General features: G+C 39.0%; 1 protein-coding gene across 1 annotated transcript; it reads left to right on the forward strand.

Moving 5' to 3' along the window:
- The first annotated feature begins 497 nt into the window (after positions 1-497).
- On the forward strand, positions 498-27,791 carry nkd2b (NKD inhibitor of WNT signaling pathway 2b). Its single transcript, XM_056763264.1, has 10 exons — positions 498-764; positions 906-932; positions 1,035-1,117; positions 22,410-22,470; positions 23,316-23,413; positions 23,973-24,068; positions 24,357-24,507; positions 24,603-24,672; positions 25,792-25,907; positions 26,102-27,791. Exons 1-10 carry the CDS (start codon positions 740-742, stop codon positions 26,611-26,613), a joined length of 1,239 nt encoding a protein of 412 aa, XP_056619242.1. The 5' UTR covers positions 498-739; the 3' UTR covers positions 26,614-27,791.

A 27,791-nucleotide genomic window follows, 5' to 3' on the forward strand; every position in this document is an offset into this window, starting at 1 on the left:
AACTATCAGAAAACTACTTCTGATGAGTGTGTTGAGCAACAGAAGATTGAGGAAAGAGTAATAACATGTTTTCAGATGAGCTGTCAGCAAGAGTGACTGGATGTCATCAACACGGCTTCAGGCAAAACTCACAGACTGTCCAAAAACGTCCAAAGTATTTGGCCTCCCAAAACGAAGAATGTCGCACTTTAAAGTGCATTATAACATACAGAGACTTCATTTTCTAATGCAATGACACTCATATGAGGTGCAGTGGAACCTTGTTCAAAATATCTTCTGTGTTCTGCACAATAAACCTATTCGGGTTGAATACAATGACATGAGGATAAATAACTGATGAAATGTCGTTTTTGGAAGAACTGTCTCTTTAAATGAGCATTCTGAAGCGTGAGAATGAGGTGTAAAGGTGGCACTACGAACGTCAGTAGGGGGCATCAGTAGTTTAAAGGGGTATCAGAGGGCACTTTCAGCGTCAGTAGGGGGCATCGCATCAGTGATGTAAAGGGGGCAGGACCGACGGCGCGTCTCGCGCTTCTCATCCTCATCACAGCGCGAGCAGAGGTGCGCATCAGCGAGCGCGAGCGGGTCATCCTGCGTTATTCTGCTCGCTTCGATTTCACATTAAAGATGAAATATTCAATGTGTCGGAATCTGAACAACTCACATTTCACTTTCTCAAAACGGGATATAATGTGACTGCGATGCTTGAGAAATCTTTCTTAACTAAAGGAGTCATACAATGGGCAAACTTCACTCAAAACATGGTGAGTTACGTAATGAAATGCGGGTTTCCTTTCACATTTATATTTACTGAGCCGTATTTGTTGTGTTTTCATATCGAATATGTGTTTGCGTGTCATGTGTGATTTAAAATGTGAATATTTGTCTTTGCATTCTGCACGCAGCTTGCAAACGTCGCGAAAACCCCGAAGGTGAGTTTGACACCGTTTCTAAATCGATTTCAATCTAGTTTTGTTGCGTGTGTAGAGATGAGTGACGGGATATTGCCTGATGCTTTTCAAACACGTTTTCAGGAGACAGTTTTGGAGTCAACGCTTTTATTTCAAGAAGAGGCGTTGAAGACGGCACACCTGAGTCTCGTCGGAAAGAGTTTCAGGTAAATTCGACACAGTTTTGTGTTTTACATACATGACAATGTGCGGTTTCATCTGGATGGAGTCGATTCACAGTTTGCTATTGACCTACACAATGTGAGTACTGTCACAGCTAGTGAAAAATCTCTTGCTTTTACTAAAGTAATACTTTATGTGCAGAATTTGTAGTAGAACTGTAGGAAACAATCATATACACTAATATATGTATAATATTTATATACGTTTACTATGATAAAACCACGGTTAACCTTGGTTAAATTGTGATTTTAAAGTAAATATGTCATGGTTGATTTTAAAGGTCACTCTCTGTATATCTGCACTTGTTGCCCTCATCTGTTTGCACCTTTAAAACCACTTTTTTTGGGTGTGACCTAATGTAGTCAAGCTGGTTCCGTTTAATTAAAGATCATTTAGATGTGTCACATGATTCAGATGGCCTGCTATACATTTTCAACCTATGGATTTATAAATCGAATCTGTTCATAGCCTTCTCTGAAGCATCCCATTCAGCTGTGAAACTGAATTTTTGAGAATTCAGATTGGAGCCGAGTGCAAAATCTCACATTCCCACTACCCAGAAATCATCTTTACTCCGAGTGACACACACAGGGTCGTGCATCAACATGCTAGCGTGTAATACGATGGTGTCAGAGCTGTTGCATTGAGACAGAAGCGTGTGGTTGTTCATAGTGTTTGACAGCATTGTGTAGGGATGAGCGCGGTGGGGAAGAGAAGCTTTCATGCATACCTTTACATGACATCACTTCAATTAGCGTCTGCTAGAAAGATGTCTGACTTTAACGGGAACAGGAAAGTTATTTGACAGGGCCCTCAAGGCTAAACCGCCACCCGCACAGGGCCCGTCCCGTGTCATTAGTGGACCGTTCCTGGGTTTGACTTCATTAAAGTTTTGGCTCAGATTTATGTTTTGTCTGTCATCAGGTACCTGCATGAGTACAAATGTAACAGAGGTATGTTTGTGGATATTGTGAGACGCCTTTAGGTTGTTTATTTAGCGCTGTAGAAATCACTTTCAGCTTAAGACGGACATGTCCGTGCGGCCTTAAAATGGAAAGTTGTTTACTTAAGCGTTACGTCAGCGTAAACTTGTGTGTTTTTTTTTGTGTGAATTCTCGTACAGGTTGTCCGAAGCGCTCCCTTTGATAAGGTGATATATCTTAATACATTGCAGTGAGTCATTGTTCTTTAATCAAAGTTGCTTTCATTGAACACTTTCCAACGTTGTTACACAAGATCTGGCGGACGACCATAAGCTCTGTACAAGAACATTAAAGCCTAGAAATGAACATTTTGTCATCGTTTTTCTTCACCCTCATGTCGTTCGGGGCACATGATTAGAGATGTTGAGAAGTCATAGAAGACGGCTTTGAAAGCGAATCAAGATTGATGATCCTGATGAAGCGCAGTCATGTTTAATATGTAAAAGCAAGCACGTCTTCTGATAGTTTGATGCTCAAGCTTGTGTAAATGAGTTGATGCTATATTTCCAGAAACGTGTCTGTTTGCACACCGTCTGTCTGATGTTTCTCTCGTGAATTAAAGCTTGTAGACGCATTCAACTTCATGTTTGTCATGTGATTGCCCATAATGCATCAGACAGTATAAAGTCAATTCAACCAATGAGAAACAAATAAGTGCGGTCTCTGCGGTTTAGAATTGATTTTGATATTTGATTTATGCCACAGTGTTCTACGTTGTTTCCACGAGAGAGTCATAAAGAAGCTGAAGCAGTGTAGTGAGACAGATCTCAAACACATCAGGATGGAAAAGAGATGTGACGTTTGTTATTTAATGTATATTTAACATATATGATGTTTTTGTTGATTTTTCTGCATTTGCAATATTTTAATGACATCACGTCTAGTTCGACAGGCTGGTTTTTATTGTTGCATTGACATTATAAAGTGTTTTGACTTGACTTTTGCTTCGGGCTGATGTATCTCTGTTCTTTCAATGGACTGAAACATCAGACAAAATGCGTGTGTTGGCAAGTTCTTCATGGGGAATGATTTGCATATAGTTGATTTTTATGGAATTCTTTAACCTACGATAAATAAGTCTATATCTTTTGAATCAACATGTTATTAAATGATTCCAGACATTGTGTGTTTTCATTTTCATTCCTTTAATTAACAATGATTTTATTATAGTAAAAGTGTGATAACTGTGTTACTTGGAAGATTGATTTCCACTTTAGTTTTATTAAAAATACCATGATTACTTCTGTTCATTTATATTATAGTTAAACCACCTATTTTCCATAGGGATGTTGATGTTTCCTATAAATGATTTACCATCATTTTTAGCAGTTTCCACAACAAATTAAGCAAGGAAAAGTCAGTCGACTTTAACTTGCATTGAACGAACGAAAGAGAAGAAATGTGTCTGACTGCCTTTCAGGATTTCAGCTTTAGGATTTAAAAGACAGGTAAAGTCCCGGTGGCCGGAGATTAGAAGGGCCAGATCCGGCGTTTGGTGAGACCCCCCTCCCCCAGCCCATTGTCAGGGGCGAGGGGGGGGTGGCATTCTTGAACCGCCTGGCGTTGACTTCAAAGCTCAGAGCTGGGAGTTATTAAAGCTCTGATATCACTGGAGCCACTGGTTTCTTGTGCTGTTTGTCTGGGGGGAGGGCAAATGGAAGAACAGCCCCGGGGGCAGGAACAGACGGGTGAGTGTCCCGGGGGTCTTCCTAGTTAGGGGATCTTTAGCATTAACTCTAAAAGCCATTTGTGTGGAGGGGTCAGTAATGGAGCGCTCATTAGCTCGGGACAGATGTTCCCTTGTGTTGATGTTACTCACCCACATGACATTTTAAAGGGATAGTTCATCTGAAAAAAGAGTTTTTCTGTCATCATTTATTCATCTTTGTGTCATGGGTTTCTTTCTTCTTCAGAAGACAGCAGAAGATATCTTGACAAATGTCGTTATGAAACAACACTGAACCCCATTGACTTCCATTGTATGAACACAAAACCACATTTCTCAAAATATCTTCTTTTGTGTTCCTCTGCAAAAAGACTCACACACAGGTTTACCTGTAACAATGAGTATTTGTTTTGGCATGAAGTGTCCTGAGAGAGCAGACGAGACGATCACAATTCTCTCCCATTCGCCCGCAAAACGTCGCTTTGCTGAAATTCTGCTTTTCTGCAAAAAGAATAACAGCATATGGTTTAACTGAAATTTTCCTTTAGAAAGCTGTCAGGTCTATTCGTCATATCATAATTTGTAGAGTGAAAGAGCAAAAAATAAAAAAACACACAAAGCATTAAATCTGCCAATGATGAACTCGGACACCCGGCGACTGTTGGCTGATCAAAGACGTTCGGTGGAAAAACAGTCCGATGTGGAAAGAATGAGAGAGGAGAACATGACGGGTCGTCCCAGGTGCTGCTGTGTTACCTGTATAAACATCTGGCACGGTCTAGAAAGATCTTTAGAGGCAAGATCAAAATGACCGGTCAACATGAGAAGCCAAAATAGCAGTGGCACAGAATGTTGAACAAGAGGCGTCTCTGTGAAAGATCAGCCCAGCGTCGAGGTGGAGACCGCCGTTCTTAAAGAAGCTGTGAGGGTTCAGTGTACTTCAATACTGGAAACATCAACAGTCCGCACATACCGTCCACTTCTAATGTCTGGATGCCCAAATAATGACACACAACTTTAACTTTTCAACACTCTCTTTGTCTTTAATCTTCTTAAGCTCCAGTCCTTCAACGCTGAGGGAAACAGAAACGACGACACCTTATATTTATATGAATATTGAAGGAAAAATTTAAATATTGAAGAAATAAAGTTCTCAGTTGTGTTTCATTTAAGTATCAACTTACTCTTAGATCTTTCTCCTACAATTGTTTATATGAAAATAAACGAGACTGTAATTGCATCCACGGAGATGATGAATGTAGATCGTAGAGGTGAAATCATCTGGATTTGAGTAAATGTGATGAGAAATGTTTGAGTTGATATTGAGATCTTCTATAATATTGGCTTTTGATTGCAGACGAGACAAACTGAGCTCAGTTTGACACATTGTTGACATCTCTTCTGGAGACATCGATATCTGTGTTTAGGGATTGCGTCTTATTCTCAGGAGAAATATTTGAGACGCATGTGAGACACGTTTTCATTTGCTCTCAGTTTTATCTCATTGACGTGTCTGAGAAATAACTGAGATATTAAAGAGATGTCATCAATTGTGTGATTTCTGTCTCTTTTTCTCAGGAGAAATATGTGAGACGCAGATGAGACTTAAGCAGTTGTGTCCGTTTGCTCTCCATTGAATCTCAATGATGTCTGTGAGAAATAACTGAGATGTTAAAAAGATCTCGTCTGTGAATATGTGCCTAAGGGTTTTAAATGGGACGCATTGTATTATTAAATGTCAATTTGTTTTAATTAAATCTCTCACCTTCGAACAGATCTATAAATTATATGGTTTTATTTGTTTTGTGGCGTTTTTCATCTTTGTCACCTTTTCTCATGTCCTTCGACTTCTGGACAAACTTCAGTCTTGATGGTAAAGTTTAGTTTGGTCCGGATGATTTGTCCTTCGTTTTGTAAGTCGCTTTGTATAAAGGCGTCTGCTAAATGACTTAATGTAAACTTCCTGATGAAAATCGCTGCCGTCGTTGTTAACAAAAAGAACTTTAATGATATTCATATTTTAAGGCGTCTAGGAGACGTTCGAAAAGTTTATTTAACTTTTTTCTAGTTGGCTCGACTAGAAGGGGAACGGTGAGCCTTCATCTTTGAATGAAAAGCATGTGGCAGGCCTCCAGAACAGCGGGGTCTTTCAGCGCAGACATCTGTTCTTGGTTTGGACAGCAGAAATCCTGGAGCTGGCCGAGGGGTAACAGGGGGGCGATAAGGGTGAGGGGCGGCCTGTTTTCTGAAGGCTTTGTGGTGGTGAAGCTGGGGCACTTTCAGGGGTGTCGCTTTCAGGGAAGCACACATGTGCAAAAAAAAAACAGGATGTACAATCCATATTGGCACTGACCTGGTTTTTGTTCTTTTTGTGTTTGCAGTTTGGCGATTAGAGTCTTGTGTGGTGTTTGTTGGTGCATCAAAATTTAAGTGTTTCTCATATAGGATTTGGGAGTTTGGGACACATCAGACATCATGTGGGTTGTAGGCTATGGAGAACCAATAGTGCCGTTTAGAAATAAATCAAAGAATCAATTGAAGACCGATTTAATGTAAAATATGTAAACAAATAAATCACTTTTTAAATAGAAATATGAATAGGCTGTTTTAAATGGTTTATTTTATTTGTGTTTTAAAATGAACCTTAATTGAACAATAAAACATTCAATTAAATGTATAAATCAATAGATACATTTAAAACAGTTTATTTAATTCACAATTTATAATGTAGAAAAATAAAACAATTAAAAAGTTCATTAATAGATGTGTGCTCTTGCTTTGGTTAGAGATTAAAGACTAAAGTTTGACGTTTTTCTTCCTGCTCAACAAAGACATTTTTACTAAGTTTGCACAAACATTTAAAGGTCAATTTATGACATCTTCACACTCCGTCAATGTAATTTCTTTCTCTTAGGTTATGTGAATCGAGTTGCTGAGGTGAATAAATGCCCTCGACACATTTCAGCTTCTTTGTAAAGCAAACATCAGACTCCTCAGACTGTGATAACTGAAGTTCTGTCGGCGCTCTGAGGGCGTCTGGATAGACATCAGTCCAAATGAGCTGTTTCAGTTGTACGAGAGCACATTAAACACAAAAGAAGTTTGTTTCATAACAATCCCATGCCAATTCATAACTTACGAGATGGCTAATTTCTATGTTTTCGCACAAACACCGGTCATATTTGTGTAGAGGTGAACCTTCATGCTTGCTTTTTTCTAATAATCGGATGTTTTTGTGTTGTTACGTTTTCCATGGAGATGACACTTTTCAACTCAGATTTATTTAATGATGAGAAACTTGCGGCTTGACACACTACACTTACAAAGACAACACGGAATGGAAGTCTTTGTGCATGAACACGTACAATACCTGCGCACACGAGACCTGGTTTTTATTTTCTTTCTCTCCGTAAATCCCTCCGCCCCCCCGACTTCCTCCTCTGGCTTCACATAGCCCGTGTTTCATGGAAAGAGACATTTTAACACTGTAGGCAGATTGCGTGTTTATTTATTCAAGGATATTTATGCCCTGAAAGGCGCTTTGAAGGTGTTTGCTTTCTTTCTTTCGGTTTCCTTGTAGAAGGAGGTTTTCTTCCCCAGACATCCTTCAAAGGACACTAAGGTGCCATCACTAGATGGTGAGCACATGTAGCCCAGCGACTTTACATTCCACCAAGATGACTGTTTGATCCCTTCCAGACTCCACCAATATTTCCTTTTTTCCTCATTCCAGACTTTTGACATTTGCTCATAATTATGGGAATTTATCGCTTTCACGCTGCGTTCAAAGTCGACGTGAAACCAAAATTGAGGCCATTTAGTCTCTTAATAACACGTTTCTGGTCTCATTGTGAATGATTCATGCTAGTCCAAATGAAAAATAATGTGTGTCTTCATAATCTTTATTTAAAATGTAATAACCTCTGAAACCGCTTTAATTTTCAGTTGACGCCAAAATGAATTTTTGGATCCCTCCTCGTAACCACGAACACAATTTTTTTCTTGGATACGTAACACCCATCAAAACCATCAGATCTGGCCTTTTCAATGAGACAAATCTTAATGGATGGTACTTTAGGAGGTGGCTGCTTTTTTGTACGTTTTAGTTTGGTCTGCTTCTTTAGGTCGAGTGGTTTGCGCTCCGTTGTTAGTTTTGTTCTAATAACAGTACGTTTGTCTACGGTTCATATTGTACCAATTCATGTTAATATCAGAACATTGATGTTTTGTCTGAGACAGAAAAGCAAGCGTATGATCAGGCGGTGACGCCGCTGAGGTCAGCCTGGAAATGGAGTGTCTGTGGTGGATGTTATGGCGAGCGTTTACTTACAGGAGAAAATACCTGGAGCGGGAGTGTGTGGAGCCGGTTCTGGCCGAGGCTGCTGGATTCATGTCAGCGTTTGATGTTGTGCAGCTCTCAGCCAAGTCAAACACTCGGAGACTCAAAGGTTATTACATTTGAGTGTGTAAGGTATGTTTCCATATAAACCGCTGTTCTCCTGTAGAAAGACTCATTTTGTGAGCGTCAGAGCAGTCGGGGGAATATATGTTTTTTTTGCTGTGGTTGTTATTCAAGGGTCTTAATTGAATACCGCTGGTTTAATCTGTAAATTCATGACGAGGCATTCAGAAAAAAACTTTATATTAGTAAATGAAAGTGTTTGTTATGAGAAGTAAATGACAGCCTGAAAGAATAAAGAACGGAAAATAATTCTTCTGTGTTGCTGAACGGCAAGTCACAGTTTCTCATTTACGTTTTTTCTCATTATTTAGTACTCTCAGATTTTTGAGTTTTTTTGTGGGGTTTTATGGTACAGGTTGATTGAGAGTCTCTCCGGGGGTGTTAGCATGACACCATTTTCAACTTATTATGGAAAACCTTTTATACATTTTGGCTGATTATTTACATAATAAAGGCATTTTTGTGGGCATAAAATGCTAACTTTTGAAACTGGGTTTCAAAGTACAAGTGCTTGAAAACGATATTGCTATTGTCTACATTTAAACAGTCAACCACTAAAAAAATTCATTGTATTTACTGCCTCATAGAACCATTTGTATGTGCAAATGATTGTCTTGTTTCTTCCCAAAGTGACATCAGCAACTACTGTCATGACATGCATAAAACATCATTTTTGTAATTTTTGCATATCTATGCGAAGGAGTAGTTCACTTTAAAATGTCATGATAATTCACTCACCCATGTCACTCAAGCCGTTTGTGTGTTTATTTCTTCTGTCGAAAACAAAGTGAACCTTTTGAGGAAAGCTTTCCATGGTTCTTCACCATATATTGCACTTAGGTCCAAATTTCAGTTTCATCGTAGCTTCAAAAGTCACCAGCCGATGAATAAGGGTGCTGTTGAGAGAAACGATTAGTCATTTTCCAAGAAAACCAAAAATGTATATGCTTTTTCAATATAAAATGCATGTACGTCCTCGACTTCCGTATAACGCAATTATGCTGAAAAGGTTACACGTGACGTAGGTTTTAAAAGATTTAAATGTCTCTACACTTGTAAACAGTGGGTCGGAACTTCCGCTGACGTCACACGTGACCTTACCAACGGGATTACGTGATACGTGAAGTCGTGGACGCGCTACCTGGAGAACCTCCGATGCAGTTCAAGCCCATATATTTATGTTTAATAAGTATATCAATTTTTCATTTTCTTATAAAATGGCTTATCGTCATTCTGAACCAATGGTTCTCAAACTGGTGGCTGTGGTCTCCAGGGGGGCCCAAGATGGATCCAGGGTGGCACTGATTTTGTAGCATTTTATGAAATATAGCAATAATTCGTACATGTAATGCAATCAAACGTCAGAAGATAAGATCAACAACCAGAAGAATTGATGTTCCAGCATTGAAAAAACAAGAAATGTTTAAGTTTAAGATTCTAAGGCATTATTTGGGGGGGGCCACAAAGCGATGCACCCTTCACAAAGGGGGCCATACAACGAAAAGGTTTGAGAACCACTGCACCAGACAACACCCTTATTCATTGTCTGGTGGCTTTTAGAGCTGCGATGAAACAGAAATTTGGACTTTGACCAACAGCCCCCCCCCATTTAAGTGCATTTGCATTTACTCATATAGCAGACACTTTTATCCAAAGCGACTTCCATTGCTTCATTATGGTATACAATTGTTTCTAATTATGTGGGATCTCTGGGATTGAACCCATGACCTTGGCGTTGCTAGTGCCATGTTCTAACAACTGAGCTACAGGAAAGATATTATGTGGAGAAGAACCCTGGAAAGCTTTCCTCAAAAGCCTCAATTTGTTTTCTAAAGAAGAAATAAGCACACGGCTGACTTGTATTACATGTGGGTGAGTGAATGATCATGAAACTATCATGAACTATTCCTTTAGTACATTGTTGTTGTGGAAGCGCACCCTCAGTTACAGGGCATTTGAAACTGTCTGTCTTGTCCATGTGTTTGCTCAGTTGCTGGAATCATTTTCAGGCATTCTTTGCTGTTTTTATCTTTGGTATGTCATTCAGATCATTTCCACTAAAAGGTTTAGTCTCGTAGGCTTCATTTCACCGTTAACGTTGTGTATTAATGTTTGCTTACGTCCTGACTGTTCACAGTGACTCTGAATGTATCTTGCTGAGACTCCGGGAGCCTCTTTTGTGAAGCTTTGGAAACCTCATCCTTTTTCCATATTCCCCCCAGAGCGAAGACCTCTAAGCTCACTTCCTGTCTGCACCCTAAACAAACGGTGTGAGAAGTGAAAACCAAGGTTGCCGGTGTGTCGTGCGTTGGCTTTTTGCACAATAGGACGAATTAATGCCATGCATTCAGTGTGTGCATGTTTCATTTATAGATCATTTCATCAGCCGCACACGCCGGACCCCAGTTCACTTCCGGTTTGTGTTTGGCTAGTGTCTCATAATATAAGTATTTATACTTTATTTAATTTATGTTAATATTCAGTTTGTATTATTATGATTTTACTGTATAATAATTGTATTAAATAACCAATTTGATGAATTGTGTTGTATGTTCGTTTTATTAAATAAACAATTGGTCAAATGGGTCGGTCGCATTTAAAGAAACCATATGGTACACTGATATCTAGTGGTTGAGCTTGGTATCGCAGTCAAAATTCATTATATTGGAGAGACAAGTTTAGTCAAGTATTGCTTCTCAGTTTCTTTTGATTGTTATCAGAAATAATCTTTGTGAATGTGTAACGGAAGTTAAATTGAGGTCACAAAAGTGCGCTATATGAAGTGTTAAGCTTTCCTGTAGCTCAGTGGTTAGAGGTTTCGATCCCATGGGATTGCACATACTTAGAAACAAATGAATAGTTTAATGCAATGTAAGTCACTTTGGATAAAGGCGTCTGCCAGAATGCATAAATGTAAAGATGAAAGCGTCTATAAATGTGCAGTTAAGGTGTTAAAGGTTCCAGTTATTCGAAGTCAACGTTTGTGTCTGTGTGACGTAAGTAAACCAGCGCTCGAAGCTCGACTTTCTCACGTCGTGTCGGGCTGAGACTCTCCCCCGGTTTGGACCTCAAGCTCACACGTGTGTACGTACGGTTATTATTCAAGCCGTAAAACTCCACAACCACAGCTGAAAGTGGTTAGCTGTCGAAACACACTGGCGGCTTCAAAGCGAGGGATGGGGGCGGCAGACGGAGCAGGCTGGCTCGAATCCTGCTCGCTCAATTCCTCACAGATTGAGAATAGCTGCAAACGGGCCTTTGTTAGTTGGACATTCTGTCTGTGTTTAAAGCTACTTCCAGATGCTTCTCTGCCTCAAGAATAAAGCATGTAATTCATTTTTCTTTCATGAGCCATATTGGGACCGGAGCACTTCTCGCATTGAGCAAATGTTTCACTCATTGACTTTTAAGTGTGCTGCCTGCGTAGGGAACATTTTGAGGCGTCATGGTGTGCAAGATTATTCCAAAAGAATTTGGCCTGTTTGTGCTGATAACTGGTTTTGGCGGCAGTAATATTGTGTAGATGATTGATTTGCTGCACCGTGCAGAAGTCTCAGATCAGTCGCCCCAGCTGTTTTTGTTGTTTCTTGTTTCTTTTGCTTTGTGTCAGTAGGAACTATGAATCAAGATTTCTAACATCTCAACAAGATTACCTTTTTATTTGACATCGACCAGCTTGACCCATGCAGAGATCTGATCTCATCACCATCAGATCATTATGAGATTACTTGAATGAATTCATAAGAAATGTGGAAAGATCTCCAAAAAAATGTGCACAGAAGACAAAAACATGAAGAGTCTGGAGGTGTAAATGAATGTAAGATCATCTGGATCTGACTAAATGTGATGAGAAATGTTTGAGATCTTCACTAATATTGACTTTTGATTGCAGACGAGACAAATCCGAGCTCAGTTTGACACATTGTTGACATCTCTTCTCAAACTCTCATGACACACACATTTGTGACTTATCTTCGCTCCCCGTGTGATCTCGCTAACATCTAGAGGAAATAAGTAAGATATTAAAGACATCTCATTGAACCTTTTTTTCTTATGCGTGTCTTCTGTTCATCTCGTAAGAGTTTGGGGTCAAAAGTGATGCATGTTCTTGAAACGAGCAAATGTTTGATTTTCTTCCTCCAGCGGCCGAGTGACTTCAAACGTCTGTCTGCTGTTTAACGCTCTGTTGACCCGCAGGTTCCCTTCAAATAAACAGGCCGTCTCGTGAAACTCGCCCTCTATGAGCCACTCACGTGGATATTTAATACCTGGAAAGAGCGCCCGTCTGAATGTGTCTTTCCAGCGGCCGGCGTTTGGTTCACGGTACGCTTGCTCTTTGATGTCTGGCTGTTTTTTGGACGTGAATGGAAAACGGGCGTTTTGTTTCAGAGGCGCTTGGAAACGTGAGCTTTTGCTCTTTAAAAATGTTTTTTGGGAGGACGCATACTGAACATATTTCCAGTGCGCCACCTTTCCTTCATGTTGATGTGGGTCTGGCTGATGTTATCGGCTCAAGAAAACCACATTGTATCGCCACATCTGAACTTTTCACCCTCATTCCAGCGTCTCACGTGGCTGGTGTTGTAAATCCTCCTGTTTCATATCATGGCAGTGTATTGTGTTGTATAGTATCTGTTCAGCCTCTTATGAAGACTGGAGGTGTTTGAAGCTTATGTGAAATCTTCATTCTGTCCCACCATCAGAACTAGAAACTTGATCAGAACATATGAACGTTGAGCGCTTCCGTTTGGGCTCTGTGTGAGCTGTCTACCTAGAAGGCATATTAAGGGATTATAAGTGTGCTCATTCTCATTTATTTCTAATGCAACATTGCATGTGTCGATGATAAACTTATTAAAAAACTGATTATGTATCAAAAAGTTGATTGTAATTCAATTAATACAGAATTATATGCATGGGAATTTATCTGTATGTGTTTGCGTCACATCTTTAGTTTGTCAACATGTTATTGCCATTTTATCATTAGATATATATAATTCATATAGATGCCTCATTAGCTGCTGTTTTTATCAGGGTTCCTACACCTTTTGGAAAAGTATGGATTTGATTGTTTTCCGAGTCTGGATTAGTATAGAAAAAAGAAAATTGATTGAGAAAAGTATGAATTTCCAGACTATTGCCCTGATCGGAGAATCAAGAATTTCTGATAACAAATGTATTTTTATGAAGTTTGAAGCTTGTTTTGAGGGCTACCAAAATATCAGCCATAGATCAAATCTGCTAGTGGACTGTTTGCACTCCTAATATGAGCGTGCTTGACACCCGTCAACATTTAAATAATGAACCTGACTAAACTGCTGAAACAAGACAAAAACATGACCAGACCATCACTAGTTCTTCATAAACCCCATGACTTTGACTCAGGTTCGTTTAAAGATTGTGTTTAGCCTATAGAAAGCCTATTCTTGTTCTTTAATTCTCTTTCTATATTATTTTACAAGTCTCTGCATCTTTTGTAATTGTTGTCTATGTCTGTAGCTACACAAAAAGTCAAAGGAATAGTGCTTACATTTGTCATTCCAAACCCAAATGCTCTTGAATGATTTATTATATTTCAATATTCTTATAAAAACATCAATTGACTATCTGTTTACTCATCACTGCTAAACATAAAAAGACTATTGTTATCTAATTTGGACTCCAATTGTTATAAAAAGCACATATGTATCAAGAAAATGTATAAATGTTTTGTTTGGGACAAACTCCATTTTTGGACCTCTGTATTCTACAATCCTACGTACGGCCTAGATTAAACGTCGTCAAATTTTGAATGAAGTCAAGTTAATGGACTTCAATTGGTTTTCATGTTCATTAATGAATTATATTTCACCAATCCTTCTGCTGCTGTGAGTTAAAGGTTTACAGTTATTTAATTTGACAAAATATTAACTTTGCAGTAAATTCCAATGAAGTGTTGTGCATTGAGCACGTCTTGGTTTGGTGTTCATTCATTTGAATGAAGTTTAGCTACAAAAGCCCACTGAGTGTTTGGCATAATAATATAAATGATTGATTTTCCAACCACAACTTTTTTCAGATTTTAAATATGGTCTGAAAAATCTTCTGGGAAGTCTGTATGTTTGAGTCTGGAAAAGTATGGAATTTCGAAATGAAAAATGTGTAGGAACCCTGTTTTTATGCACTCTTAAAAATAAAGGTGCCTAAAGGTTCTTCACAATGATGCCATAGAAGAACCCTTTTTGGTTCTACAAAGAAACATTCAGTCAAAGGTTCTTTAAAGAACCGTCTCTTTCTTACTTTTTATAGTCTAAAGAAAAGAAAGGTTCTTCAGATCAGATGTCAAAGGTTCTTTATGGAAACAAAAGGTTTTTCTATGGCATCAAAGAACCTTTGAAAAAAACACCTTTTTTTTAAAGTGTGAAATGTAGGTTGTCCGCCATATTGGAACAGACATTATAATTGCTGTAGACAACTTTTGTATAATTTTTGTCGCACTCATGTGTCTTGTAGTAAATATTTTCCATGAATGTGTTGCACATGCAGGCGGTCGCGTCCTTTTGATGTGTGTTTCGGATGAAATGTGTTGTAGAATTTCGCACAGGGGAGTCGTGTTGTAGACGCACGCCCACAGCAGGTTTCTGAGGGTCACAGGCGAGGATGTTTGTGGATTTTGTGCTTCTTCCACGAGCACATGTTCTTGTATTTAAAGTGTGTGGTTAGACATCTACATTCATTTACTGAGCAGACGCTTTTGTCCACAGTGACTTACATATAAAAGAGCAACTAACATGTGTCTTTAAAATGTTGATCTGTGGAAACTCACTTCAAGGATTTTGAGTATTGTGACAATAATTTCCTGTTCATCTCCTTTCAAAAGCTTTTCCTGTTACAAAGTCAACCATCCTCTCTCGTAGCACAATGTTTATTATACAGACATTTCATTTGTGAAATGAAATCACAGTGTCTTTTTGCTTTCTAAATGTTTTTTATTAAATTTTATTTCATCCATGCAGAACTTCTCCCAATGTACACTGAAAATGCAAGAAAAGTTTGTATCAGGAAAGATTTAGCACATTTTGTTAAATGTCTTGCAAAATGTTGTCCTACCAAAAGAACTAGTTTTGAAAAGGAATAAATATGATAGATTAAATAAAGATTTGCTTGTTGTAGGTTCCGCAGGAAATTGTGATTGTTGCAGATTTTCGGCCATTCTCCCTACATTGATACAGCAGGTGTGAGCTCGCTGATGATGTGTGATGTCTGCTTCAGTAGGGTGCGCAGTGGTATGCAAAATACTTTGGCTGAATATGTACACATAACCAGTCACAGCATTCGGTCAGAACGTTTTGATTTGGCGAAGTTTTTTTTAGCCTTTCACAGACAAATTATAATTATAAAAATATTATTTGTCCTCTAAACTTCTTGCTTTCAGGAGGTAGAGAGATTTCCAACCAACACGACAAAAAAAGAATTCTGCACAGGATCACCCACCCTGCCTTTAATTACTCAAGTGTTTGTCCAAAACGTGTCAGAAACCATTTAACGTTAAGAAAGGGTTCCCACAATGCATTGAAGCATGTTAAATTTGTTGGTTGTTTATTAAGAATTGATGTTTTGGTGTCTGCTGGTTTTGTTTATGCGTTATTGTTGTCGTCTGTTGTAATTGGAGTTGTTTTTAATGAATAATTGTTGATTGACACATGATTAAGGTTTGTGCGTTCAATGTCTAGGTGTAAATGCATGATTCAGCTTGAAATGCATTTGTTCCAAGGTAACGTTCCAGATAGTACATCAGTAGCCAACGCTCAGTGCCCTCTGTGATGACCTCAACTATCGTAAAAAATAACATTTAAAATCTTTAAAATATTATTTTCTATTAAAGTCATATTTGACATCCTGGGTTGATCCACGTGAGATTTCCAAGTCTCATGAGAGTAATTCAAGATCACGGAGCAGTCGCAGTTCTGCGATATCATACGCTGTCTGCGCATGCTGCAAGAAGTCGAATGTCGGTGCCTTCTGTTAGCACAGCGCTGGCTGACAGTACCGTAAATCAATGGGAGAGATTCTTTTTGAGTGACAGTAAAACTGACCAATCATATTATCTTTCTTGATCTTCTTTTTGCTAACTTTCCGTCATCTGGGGGTTGTTCACCATCAATCTCGTAAAGCGGAAGAAGCACCCGAAACAGGTTCGCCAACCGCCAAACAAAGAAAAAGAACAAATGTGGAAAACTTCATTCAAAACACATAACACTTTTGGCCTGTGGATGAACTTTGTCATCACGTCTCAGAGAAAAGCTGATAAACTTTATTGATAAATGCGTGTGCAGAGGGCCAAGGCTCAAACAATTAATTTAATTATGTTTTTATAATCGGTGCATTTCAACTTTTAACCCTAAAACTTTTGTTTGATTTGTAAACTCTTTTATCTAAAGGGACTTGTGTGTTTGGCCTTTACAGCGGTGTATCTACAGTACACACTGACAGACAATCATTCAGGGACTTGTGGTACTCTTTGTATTTTTATTATCGTGTGTTTGTATGTTTGAGAGGTGTTGCGTAACTCTTAGCGCATTGGCTGAGCGCTGGCGCCGGTCCGTGTGACATATTCCCTCTAGTGTCACACCTCCTCCAGACGCCTGTGCTTCCTCAGGCCGGGCGGCAGGGAGGAGGAGGATGGGGGGTATTTTTAGACAGCACAGGGACCGGACTCGCTGTTGACCTGAAGGCGACCCGCGGTCACTGCCAAGACTGTACTGAAGCTCACAGTTCAGAGCGAAGTCTGTTCTTGCACGAGTGTTAAGAATGCGTCTGAAAGTGTCCACGGCTGACAGACCAGCACTCCCGGCGCTCAGATGAGGGTGATGAGAGATGATGATAACTCTTACATGTCAGACAATATCAAGCGTGAATGCGGGTCAAGCACTAAACAGGATTTCAGTCTTGACACTGTGTGCTTTACATGTTTTGTTCCAGGTGCCAGAGGTTCTCAACTCGAAACGCTTGAATGCCACAACACTCCAGATAACCATTAGCATGTGTATATACACATAAACACACTTTATTCAGTCACTCTGGGTTCTTGTTTTGCTTTTGACAGTAAACCCATTGGTCGACCAGTATTTGTTATGGAATATTAGTACTCCGTACTTCTTTTTGAAGGAAGTGTGCTGGTCACAATGGTAAACGCTTGAATGCTATTGTCACTTCATCTCATCATGTTGAATGTTTAAATCAGTTGTCTATCGTTTGAGAAATGAATACCACCATGGTTTAGTTTAATACACTTTTCTTTAAAAAGTGTAAAGGTTTATACCAACAATAAAGAATACTGTAGCACACTGTAGTAAACTGCTGTATAGTATACTGCTGTGTATTTTGGTGATTGATACACGTACTAAACTGTAGTAAATACTATATAGTATGTTTGAATGTTGTAAGGTTTAAAATACTATAGTATGTAGTGATTTTACTCAAGTTTGCCATTGTTTATATTAAATTATTCTACCATATTTTTTCACGTGGGTCTGCTTGTGCTTTCAAAAAACAATTGAGCATCTTTCAATCCAACAGACAGGACTCCCTCCATGCCCTCAAACAGGGCTGCACGATTAATCCGGTTTTTATCGTGATAACTATTTATGCTTCCCACAATTAACCGAGCATAATTGTTATGATAATCATGTTTTAAAACCAAGCACAAAACTCCCGATAAGGACAGAAAAACGTCGTAAAGCTTTTCTCTTTTAAACTGCCCGTTTACAGGAAATAAAAAAACCTCATTATCATTTTACCTATGATCACTTTAAAATAGTACACTGTAGGGCTGTGTTGGCGAGCGTCTCCAGATACGACACATATCACAACAGATAGCTCGCGATACAATATATTCCTGTTTATTTCTATACGATACATTTACAATACGCATTCTTATCTTTTTTGCCATGCTCGCTCCACTTACTTTTGGCCGTATGTATATGACATATATATATTGGAAAAATATATGTTGCGATAGTTACATGTATCAATATTTTTGCACAGCCCTCGTAACCTGTGGTATGATATCATAGAAATCATACTTCAATATAATATAGTATTTCACAATGAATAAGCTGCATTTAATACTGTAGTTTACTGTAATGTTTACCGTAGTAAATTTCAAAATCACTTTAGTATTTAGGAAACGTAATTCAGTTTACCATAGTGAATTCTTAAGTATGCTACAGTATTGACACACATTGCTATGGTGGTATGTGAGATCAGATTCAGTCTCTTTTGATGCCCTGAGGGGTCTGAGCAGAAACTCTCCCACAATCACATGTAAGTGAGAAACATCTGTCTGAACATCCACAACCTCACTCGCTTTCATTCCGTCCATGTGTGTCTGCTCACCATCATCACGTCTCTCTTAAAAATCTTTCAAAGGTTCATTGACATCATCCAGGAGGTGAAACGTTGTTCGGTCAGAGAACAACATCACAAACGTCCGCATTGGAACGACTTTATAAAAATAAACATGTTACTTGGAGTCATCTGACCGTTTGATAGCAGTCGGATTGAAGTTAGAAAGTTTTAGTTGAAGTGCCCGGACATGTTCAAAACAATCTGAAAAACTCTCCATTACAGAAATACTGTTTGGTTGTTAAAAATAAACGAAAAATGAAAATATCCAGGGTCAGAAATGTACTGGATGATTCACGTAAGAGGCGTTCGATCGATGTGGAATAATTCACATGAATCTTACGTCAGAAACCAGACGGAACGTTTAAGAAAGTCCTTCTGTTCACATTTGAGAGGGAGATCGGTTTGAGACTGATTTGGGTTTGCAGACAGCAGTCTGAAAGTTTGCACCTCGCCTCCAGCGAGATCACAAACAAAGAGCTGGTGTTTATTCAAAGCGCTTCACTTGAAAAGAAACACAGAGTTTGTAAGACAACTGGTGTCACAATAATCATTCAATGTCGTGCGATAGGTATTATTCTTATAACAGAGATGTTTCTCTTTGCATAAAAGAAAAACCGAACGGACTCTAATCAGAGGCATAAATGTGCAATTTCATGGGATTCTCGTCCCTCCGCTGCAGACACAAACACAAGCTGTGGGTCGGTGCCATCACGTCTCAGATGTGAAACAGCATCGTACAACAAAATGAGGCCAATTTTCTCCATTAGATGAATATCGGCGTGTTGATGAGAGTGGAAAGAGTCCATCAGTATTTCAGCAGGCGAGGTTCAGATCGGCGGAAGGAAGCGACCGGCGGTTCTGAGTTCAGGAGATGTGCTGTGATTTACAGATTCTGAGAACTTCAAACGTCTGAACACACAGCACAGCTGTTGTTTGTCTGTGTCCTCAGAGATCTCTCGGACTCATGTCTTCATGTCTCATGTCCTGCCAAGAGAACACTGTGCCATACATTTGACCTCTGGGTGAAAGGTCGCTCGTCTCTTTGACCATCTGGAGCTGGTGCAGATGGCGGTGTTTGTGCTGGTAGGCGGCTCTTACATCACTCGGGTTTAAACTTTGCTTTCTTTTGAATCTCCTTGAAACTAAACATAAAGAAAAGCGAAGAATAGACAATTCATGTGAATTAAGTGTTGGCATACAGTAAAAAATATACACCTGTGTGATCTCACCTTTCTCCTCTTGCTTCATTGGCTGTTCTTACATTTAGGGGCGGTTTCTCGGACAGGGCTTTAGACTAGTCCCAGACCAACTTAAATCTTAAAGGTGCCTTGATCGCAAACAATATATCAATGCTATTGTTTTGTCTAAAGGTGCACATCAGTTATTTTTTTCTTAAAGTATGTTTTAAATAGCGATAGCTGCCCACTGCTCTGGGTGTATGTGTGTTCACCACTTGCTGTGCGTGTGTTCACTACTCTCTGGATGGGTTAAAAGCAGAGGTATATCTCGGATATGGGTCACCATAACTGACAAATTGGTCACTTAAAAACAAAATTAGTGGGCGTGGCTTGTGTTTTTCACTGCAAATTGGTGGATGTGTAAAAACAGCTGTTGCATTGATTTTGAAACGAAGCTGGCAGGAGACTGACAGCTGAAGGCGAGGAGTTAACAGAGGCTCCGCCCAAGCCATCTCATTTACGTCATTTGACATGGATTGTCATTTCAGGGCGGAAGTGCATTTTCAGATTTTAACTGAAGATTGTGAGGCTACATGAATTTTAAAAAGACAATGAGCAACATTGATAAACTATTTACGAATTTAAATTTTAAGTTCACTGGGACTTTAAATGCATCAAAATCCAGCGTTTGCCAGATGTTTATGAAAACACTGTAACTGCAGCCAAATGTTTCTTTTTCATCCTTCATCTGAAGTACAGGCCGGCCTCTTCCTGAACGTGTTAAAAACACAAACATCTGATGTGAATTATCCAGACTTCCACTAACTCTCATGTTTCACAGCTCAAGAATACAGGACGTGTGATTCGCTTCATAGTTTAATATTGAATTCTCATCTCTTGAGAGTCTCGTGTAAAGATCCCAGAATGGATTCAGACCAGTTTTTAAGTCTACGTTTACTCGCATGCATGTTTTTTTATTTAATCCTACTTGAAGTTTCAGTCTTAGTTTCAGTTAGTTGTGCTCCTTTGTATTTTTATTCCATGAGCAGGGCGGGATCATGTCATCTGATGTGTGAACAAACATCTCGCTCTCCTCTGAAGATCCTCAGATCTGTGTTTCAGACGCTGTGAGATCTGATCCTTTCAGACTCATCGCATGCTTTTCCTGTAAATAGAGTCGGTCTGAAGATGTGCTGTTGTTCTGAACTAAACACAGAGTTTGTGCTTTAAGCACCAGAGCTTCACAATAAAGAAACAAGGCTCTTGTTTTTCTCTACTGGGGATTGGAACCATGCTCTTTTTTAATGAAGCATATGGTCCACACATTTCTCAGCGGGTGAGGCATTATGAGTAAAATAGCATGTGTTAGCCCTTAAAATACTGAGGGCGGTCGGAGTCTGTGTGCGGCTCACAGATGCATTAACTGCCATGGGTGGTAATGAACACGCTGGGTTCGAATGCTTTCGAAAAAATGTGTTCGTTTCAAGATAACTGTGAGTTTTATAAAATGCCTTTCTGAAGATTAATCAGGGTGTATTTCTGCAAAACTTGAATCTTTATGACTCATTTACATGAACCAGTAAAAGAGAACATCAGTTTGAACATCAAAAGTTTCCATGATATGAAAACATACTTTGACTCATTTAATTTTAATTTTTATATTTGGAAGTCACTTTTCTCCAAAGTGATCTTATCAGGAAGTGTGCTTCCCTACAATCGAACCCAAAACCTTCATCTGCATCTTATTTCTCTCATAAGATGAGGACACATTGTGAAAGTGGAATAATGTTTTCCGGCTATTTGTTTTCAAAACGTTTTAATGTCTTCCGAGGAGATGTTGATTTTGGTGTTTTTGACATGATCTTGATATGAAGAGTTTGGCTCCAATGAGATGACTCCGTTTTAAAAATGTATTATGTTATCATGTTTTATTGTGTTAGTTAGCTGTATTTTATGAGTTCTTAATTTTGAAGAAATTTAAAAACGGAGTTATCTCCTTTTGGAACCAAACTCTTGATATGTTCTTGTACTGTCAGTCAGAAGAAAGAGTCAATGTCGTATTTTCCCTGTTTATTAGTGAGCAGGTTTGGATTTGTACTCAAGTGCATTTTTGTGGTTCAGAAGTTTGAGGTAACGCATTGTTTTCGGTCTGTAGTTTATTCAATTCTGTCTGGATGTCCATCATTCTCCAGCAGTTCCACGATTAACTCCTTCAATCCCTCGACAGAAGGATTTTCTGCTTTATATCCACTACTGATAAAATGTTTTTCTAGATGACTTAGCAAAGTTTAAATAGAACAAAACTGAAAACTAAATAACTTGATCTGATCTCTCTGGTTTTCTGTATGAGTTTGTGAGGTCTCAGCGAGTCTTTAAGTCTTGGCAGTACCTGTATGTGCTGATGGTGCGCAGCCACCGACACATGAATGGGATTTTCCAACTGGTGTTGCTTTGGAGTCTGAATGCAAAGAGATTCTTTGGGCTGCATGATTCTCATCATCATCATCATCATCATCATCATCATCGGGAGGATGAAAAGCATCAGATGTTTCTCTGTATGATTGACTAACTCTCTTGTGTTTTAATGTTGTTTTGCAGAAGTGTGAGGGCATTGAGCTGAAGGATGGGCAGATTTCAGATCATCGCTGCCCTCTAGAGGGTAAGTACTCACATTCACCCTTTACACCAGTGGTTCTCAAACTATTTAGTTGTAAGCTGCCCTTTGTGTGGAGTGCATTGCTTTGTGCCCTTAATAAAGACTTGTAATATTAAACCTAGGATTTTAATTCAAGCAAAAACATATTCAGGTATACAATGCCAGAAAATCAATTATAGTGGTCTTATTTCCTAAAATGACGCAGAATCTGGTCCCCCTGGATCCATCTTGGGCCACGGCCCCCAGTTTGAGAACCACTGGTTTAAGGAACATATGAGTCGTGTTTATGTTTTAATACAGTTTATTACTGAGCTGTATGCATTGTGTGGAGGTTAGCGTTTATCATATGAGTTTATCTGAGAACAATGATATGAATTGTTTACATTTTATGGTGAACAGTAACAGCTTTTCTTTCAGTGGTTTACATTACTTGACTCTTTCTGTTGATCCCATCCATCCCGTATACAAAAAATACAATAGTATTAAATATGAGAAATCAGAAGAAGTAGTTTAGCATAGTATTCTACAGTATTAAATATAGTCAATATTATACTGTAGGTTCAAAATACGAAAGTATCTAGGAGGATCAGAACATAGTTTTATAACATATTTTAATCAATACTAGTTTTTATAGGATTATGCTAGAAATGTTTTAAAGAATCATAGATGCAATTTTTGTTGCTATAATCGTTGTGAAATTAATAATATTTTGGCAGATCAAATAATGAAATTATCAATTAGCACTAACAACTATTAATAATAGTCAGTGTGATGGACACCCAAGCGTTCCACCTGCAATGTGTGCTCATTGTGTGTGTGTGTGTGTGTGTGCACGTGTGTGTTTTCAGTGGTCCTGCCTCCAGAAAGAGTGGAGGGATGTGAGCGTTTGCTGCCGTATCTGAACGCTGACGTGACCTGCAGAGGACACAAGCGCATCAGTATAGATGTACGTCCATCACATCTACAGACACTTATACCGTTGACAAACTCTCCTGAGAGAAAGAAAGTGCATTATTTATTTCTTATAGAATCATTTATGTCATTTGAACACACAAATCCACATTTAAATGGACATCATTTTTAAACATTTCCGCGGTTGATTCAACAATAAACACTGTAATGTATTAATATTACTAAAGCCAACAGATTTGTAGAAAACTGCAGAGGTGGAAAAAGGCATTTTTATTGATAAAATGAGCACTTAAATTAATAATGCTATAAAGTATTCTGATGTTGTGAAACAGTTTGTTCGCTCGGTGTCGGAACGTATAGACACGTGCCGCATCATCATCTCATACACCTGACGTGTCCAATCATCAGCAAGATATCCCTGAATTACACTAAAACTGCACCTGCAAATCTCGCCGTGTGTCTGATTTAATAATGCTTTTTTTCATCCTTTAACTTCTCAAAAGAATATCTTTTTTTAAGGTCAGAAGGTTGCGTGATTGTTGTGGCGCCTCCTGCTGGTGATGTGTGATTGTGTCTGTTTGTGGTGTTTACAGGACGTGGAGTGTAACGTGTCTGTTGGTGAAGATAACAGGCACGAGTGGGTCTTCACCCTCTACGACTTCGACAACAGCGGAAAAGTGACAAAGGAGGTAAAGAATCATGTTTCACACATCCTGCATCCGCATCACGTAAACTCCAACAGCACCACAACACAACTGCAGATCTATACAGTAAATCCAGTAATATTAAATACTTTTATTGAGTATTATTACAAGGTAATTTGTCATGAAATGTCCTTTATGGGGATGCAAGAGCGTCGTATTTGTATTCACGATTCTGAGATCAGGTTCTGTGTCAGACGTGCTCACGCATCATGATTTTCAAGTTCAGACAGTCGGTTCACTTCATTCAGATGTTGTGTGTCTGTTGTGTGTCAGGACATGTCCAGTTTAATGCAGAGCATTTATGAAGTTGTGGATTCATCTGTCAATCAGTCCTGTAACAGCAAACGGAAGAGCCTCCGCGTCAAACTGTCCGTCACCCCTGAACCTGCAGCACGCAGAAAAGACGGCAAACATCCTGCGACAGGTGATGCGCCACGACACACTCGGACACACATTCATTGCTGTGATCTTTTGATATCAGTGCTTAATGTGAATATATCTGTTTTTCTTCCACTTCAGAGAGAGACGCACTTCGTTTGAGTCGCATCGAGCCGTCTCATCCAGAAGACAGACAGCCGTCACACATCAGGTGAGCAGAATATGAGAATCTGCTTTCATTACACATCACGAGAGAGAGATGATTTACACTGACAATATTCCATCAGTTTAATCAGAATAAACAAAGAACATCTTACCATTTAAAATGTGTATATATGTGTATATGTTTCTTTTATACTTATTCACTTTTTGTGAAGATATGTGTATTTAATGTTTCCATGCTTTGGAGATCCTCATGCCAACATGAATGTTAAATCTTGAATCTTAAAAGAAAGAAACAGAGAGAGAGAGAGAGAGAGAGAGAGAGGATTTGTTAAATGATTTGTTCTCTGTTATTTCATTTATCAAAATGATCTTTGATGATTTGACTAAAATCATCCTAAAACACAAAGACGGACAGATCTGCGTCTATTGTTGATGTACAGTAAAGACGGGCGTACCAGTGAATTTTTTTGTCCCATGAGCTCGCAGGTGATTTTTTTCCAATCGCGAGGAAATTGTTGATGTTGGTATGGTCGCGGCTCGTATCTTGTGCGAGGAATTACGAGCCGAGCAGAGTTCCTTAAGATCACTTCCCGACCTCCAGATCATTTTTAAACATGTTGAATAAATTGGGGATCTATCGGATTGAAACTGTGACAAAAACTTGTCTGTTGAACGAGCCGATTTGTTGATCTATCAGAAATCGACCAATAAGGAGTTACTATTTGCACAAACTTGCGTGACTCGCTATGATTCATATGATATACTGATCTTACAACAAATTCTTCGTCATGCCACACTTTTAAGTTTTTACTCACCCGTGACGTGTGCGTGGACATACGGTCTTCCCACAATCAGAATTCGCACCGTGTACGCCCGTTTTAAGAATGCATATTTTTTGAGAATTTTTGAGAAAAGTTTGAGGTCTGATTGTGGACTTCTTCGCAAATCTGATCACAGTTTGCGAAGTTGAGATCACTTCTGAAACTTTAGATGTTGAGAATACCTTCATTTAATCTCCAAAATTATTAATGTCGAAGAGTTATTAAGAACATTTTTGTTTTGTTTCGAATTACACTGTACACTGCGTAGCTTTTGTGACCTTGCACGCATTGCATGTACATCTGCACGACCTCGTCTCAAAGCATGATGGGATTGTTTCTGATAGGGGCCAGAGTTGTGAACCTCAGGACAGAAATCACTATTGTGTGGATGAAAACACAGAAAGAAGAAATCACTATCTGGATCTGGCAGGAATAGAGAACTACACCTCCAGATTTGACAGTAAGAGATGTACATTTTACAGTAATATTACAGAAGTGATTGTTGTTCACAGAGAGAATTCAAAGCATGTTTTTAAGATCTCCAAAGATGAGAACATTTGCACCCAGAACATTTTCCCTCTAAATGTCATCATAGTGACGCATCTGCATTTTTTACGAGATTCATCTAACAGACTTCTTCCGTCTCTTTGACAGGTTCCTCTCCTCCTGCGGCCCCGCCAGCACAGACCTCACGAGGAACACAGTCTCAAAATCGCTCCCGGTCCCACGAGCCCGAAGCCCACATCCATCGTCGCCGGTCGCAGGTCATCCCTGATCACTGTGTTCCTCTGGACCCCCGTGTACGTGGACCCCAGTTCATCAAACCTCCCAAAGGGACGTCCAGAGGAGCGGGCGGCAACCAGGCGCTGATGGGTGGAGGAGGAAAGACAAACAAGTGCCACGGGGGTCAGGACGTATACCACCTCCCACAACAGCCTCAACCTCTGACGGGTCACCAGCACCCTCTTCAACACAGCCACAGTAAGAGGCTGAGATCCAAAACCAGAGAACAGGCCCTGTCCCCCCCCAAACAACCCCTGCTGGACCGTGAGCAGTCACCCGGCAACGCCACCGGCCTTGTGGTCCCGGTAGTCAAAAGACACGAGCACCATCATCACCACGAACATCATCATCATCACCACTATCATCATTATCAGCAGACATGATTCTGCCGGTTCATTGATGGAAAAACTCTGCCCTAGCAAAACTGTGGATGTTTATTTGAGTCACATGCCATCCTTTGAAATCGACACAAGGATCCGTTCAAGCAAACAGCAGAAGTTTGGATTTCTTTTACTATCAGGGTCATAAAGGTCATTTCTTTTTTCATGCTTGTACTTGAGAAGGTATGTCTATAAAAGCAAGAATCAGACTTTCAGAAATATATTCTGGTCAAGCTCAGGCACTTACACTTTATTCATCATGATTATATTTTATTTACAAACTGACCTGAAAATGAACCTGATCGAAGTAAAGAATGAACTGTCAAAGATTTTTTTTAAGTAATCTCTGGAAATGTAAGAAATCTCTTAGAATTTATAATACTCACCAATGTTTGTGATGTTTTCCCCCCAAAATAGGAAGGGACCATTGTTGTTATTAGAATATTACAAAAGACTAGCAAGAATTAAAGTGATGTTGTTGAGTACACATAAAAACAGTATAACAAAGAGAAGAAATGTGATTTACAACATTAAAGAATGCAAATGTAATATTTTATCCAATGTATTCAAACATGAAAGCTGCATGCTAGGAATGACCCTATCATATAATGTAAAATGATAAACAATAAGCCACGATGCTATGGATTTTTTGTCTCTCTGTAAGTCTCAGGTGAACGGTGCTGCTCTTTAGTTTTTCTGGGAAAAGGGCTTTTTATCCTTTGGGAGACCCACCATGAGTGAAACACCAAAGGAAATATCACCACTGCCAGTTTTAATGCAAACAATGTCTTCCTGTATGTTTAGAAGTAAATAAAAATATATGAATAGTAACATACGTATGATTATACAGCATATTTATCATGGTTTATACATGTGCATCTATGTTTTATATATATGAATATTTTAATAAAATACTTAATAGTTACTATCAAGTGCATTTGAGATCTGCCTTTTATTTTATTAAAGAACAAACAAAAAGGTGTTATCAATGGAGAATGCATATAATTATATAGACCGTGTCATCCGACGCGCGCGCGCCTGACCCCCAGTTAACTTCCGGTTTGTGTTTGGCTAGTGTAACAAAATAACTATTTATATTTTATTTAATTTGTGTTAATATCAATTTGTATTATTATTTTACTGTATAATGATTGTATTAAATAAACGATTTCTTTAATCTT

This window comes from Triplophysa dalaica, chromosome 12 (genome assembly GCF_015846415.1).
Source record: "Triplophysa dalaica isolate WHDGS20190420 chromosome 12, ASM1584641v1, whole genome shotgun sequence".
NCBI classification, from domain to species: Eukaryota; Metazoa; Chordata; class Actinopteri; order Cypriniformes; family Nemacheilidae; genus Triplophysa; species Triplophysa dalaica.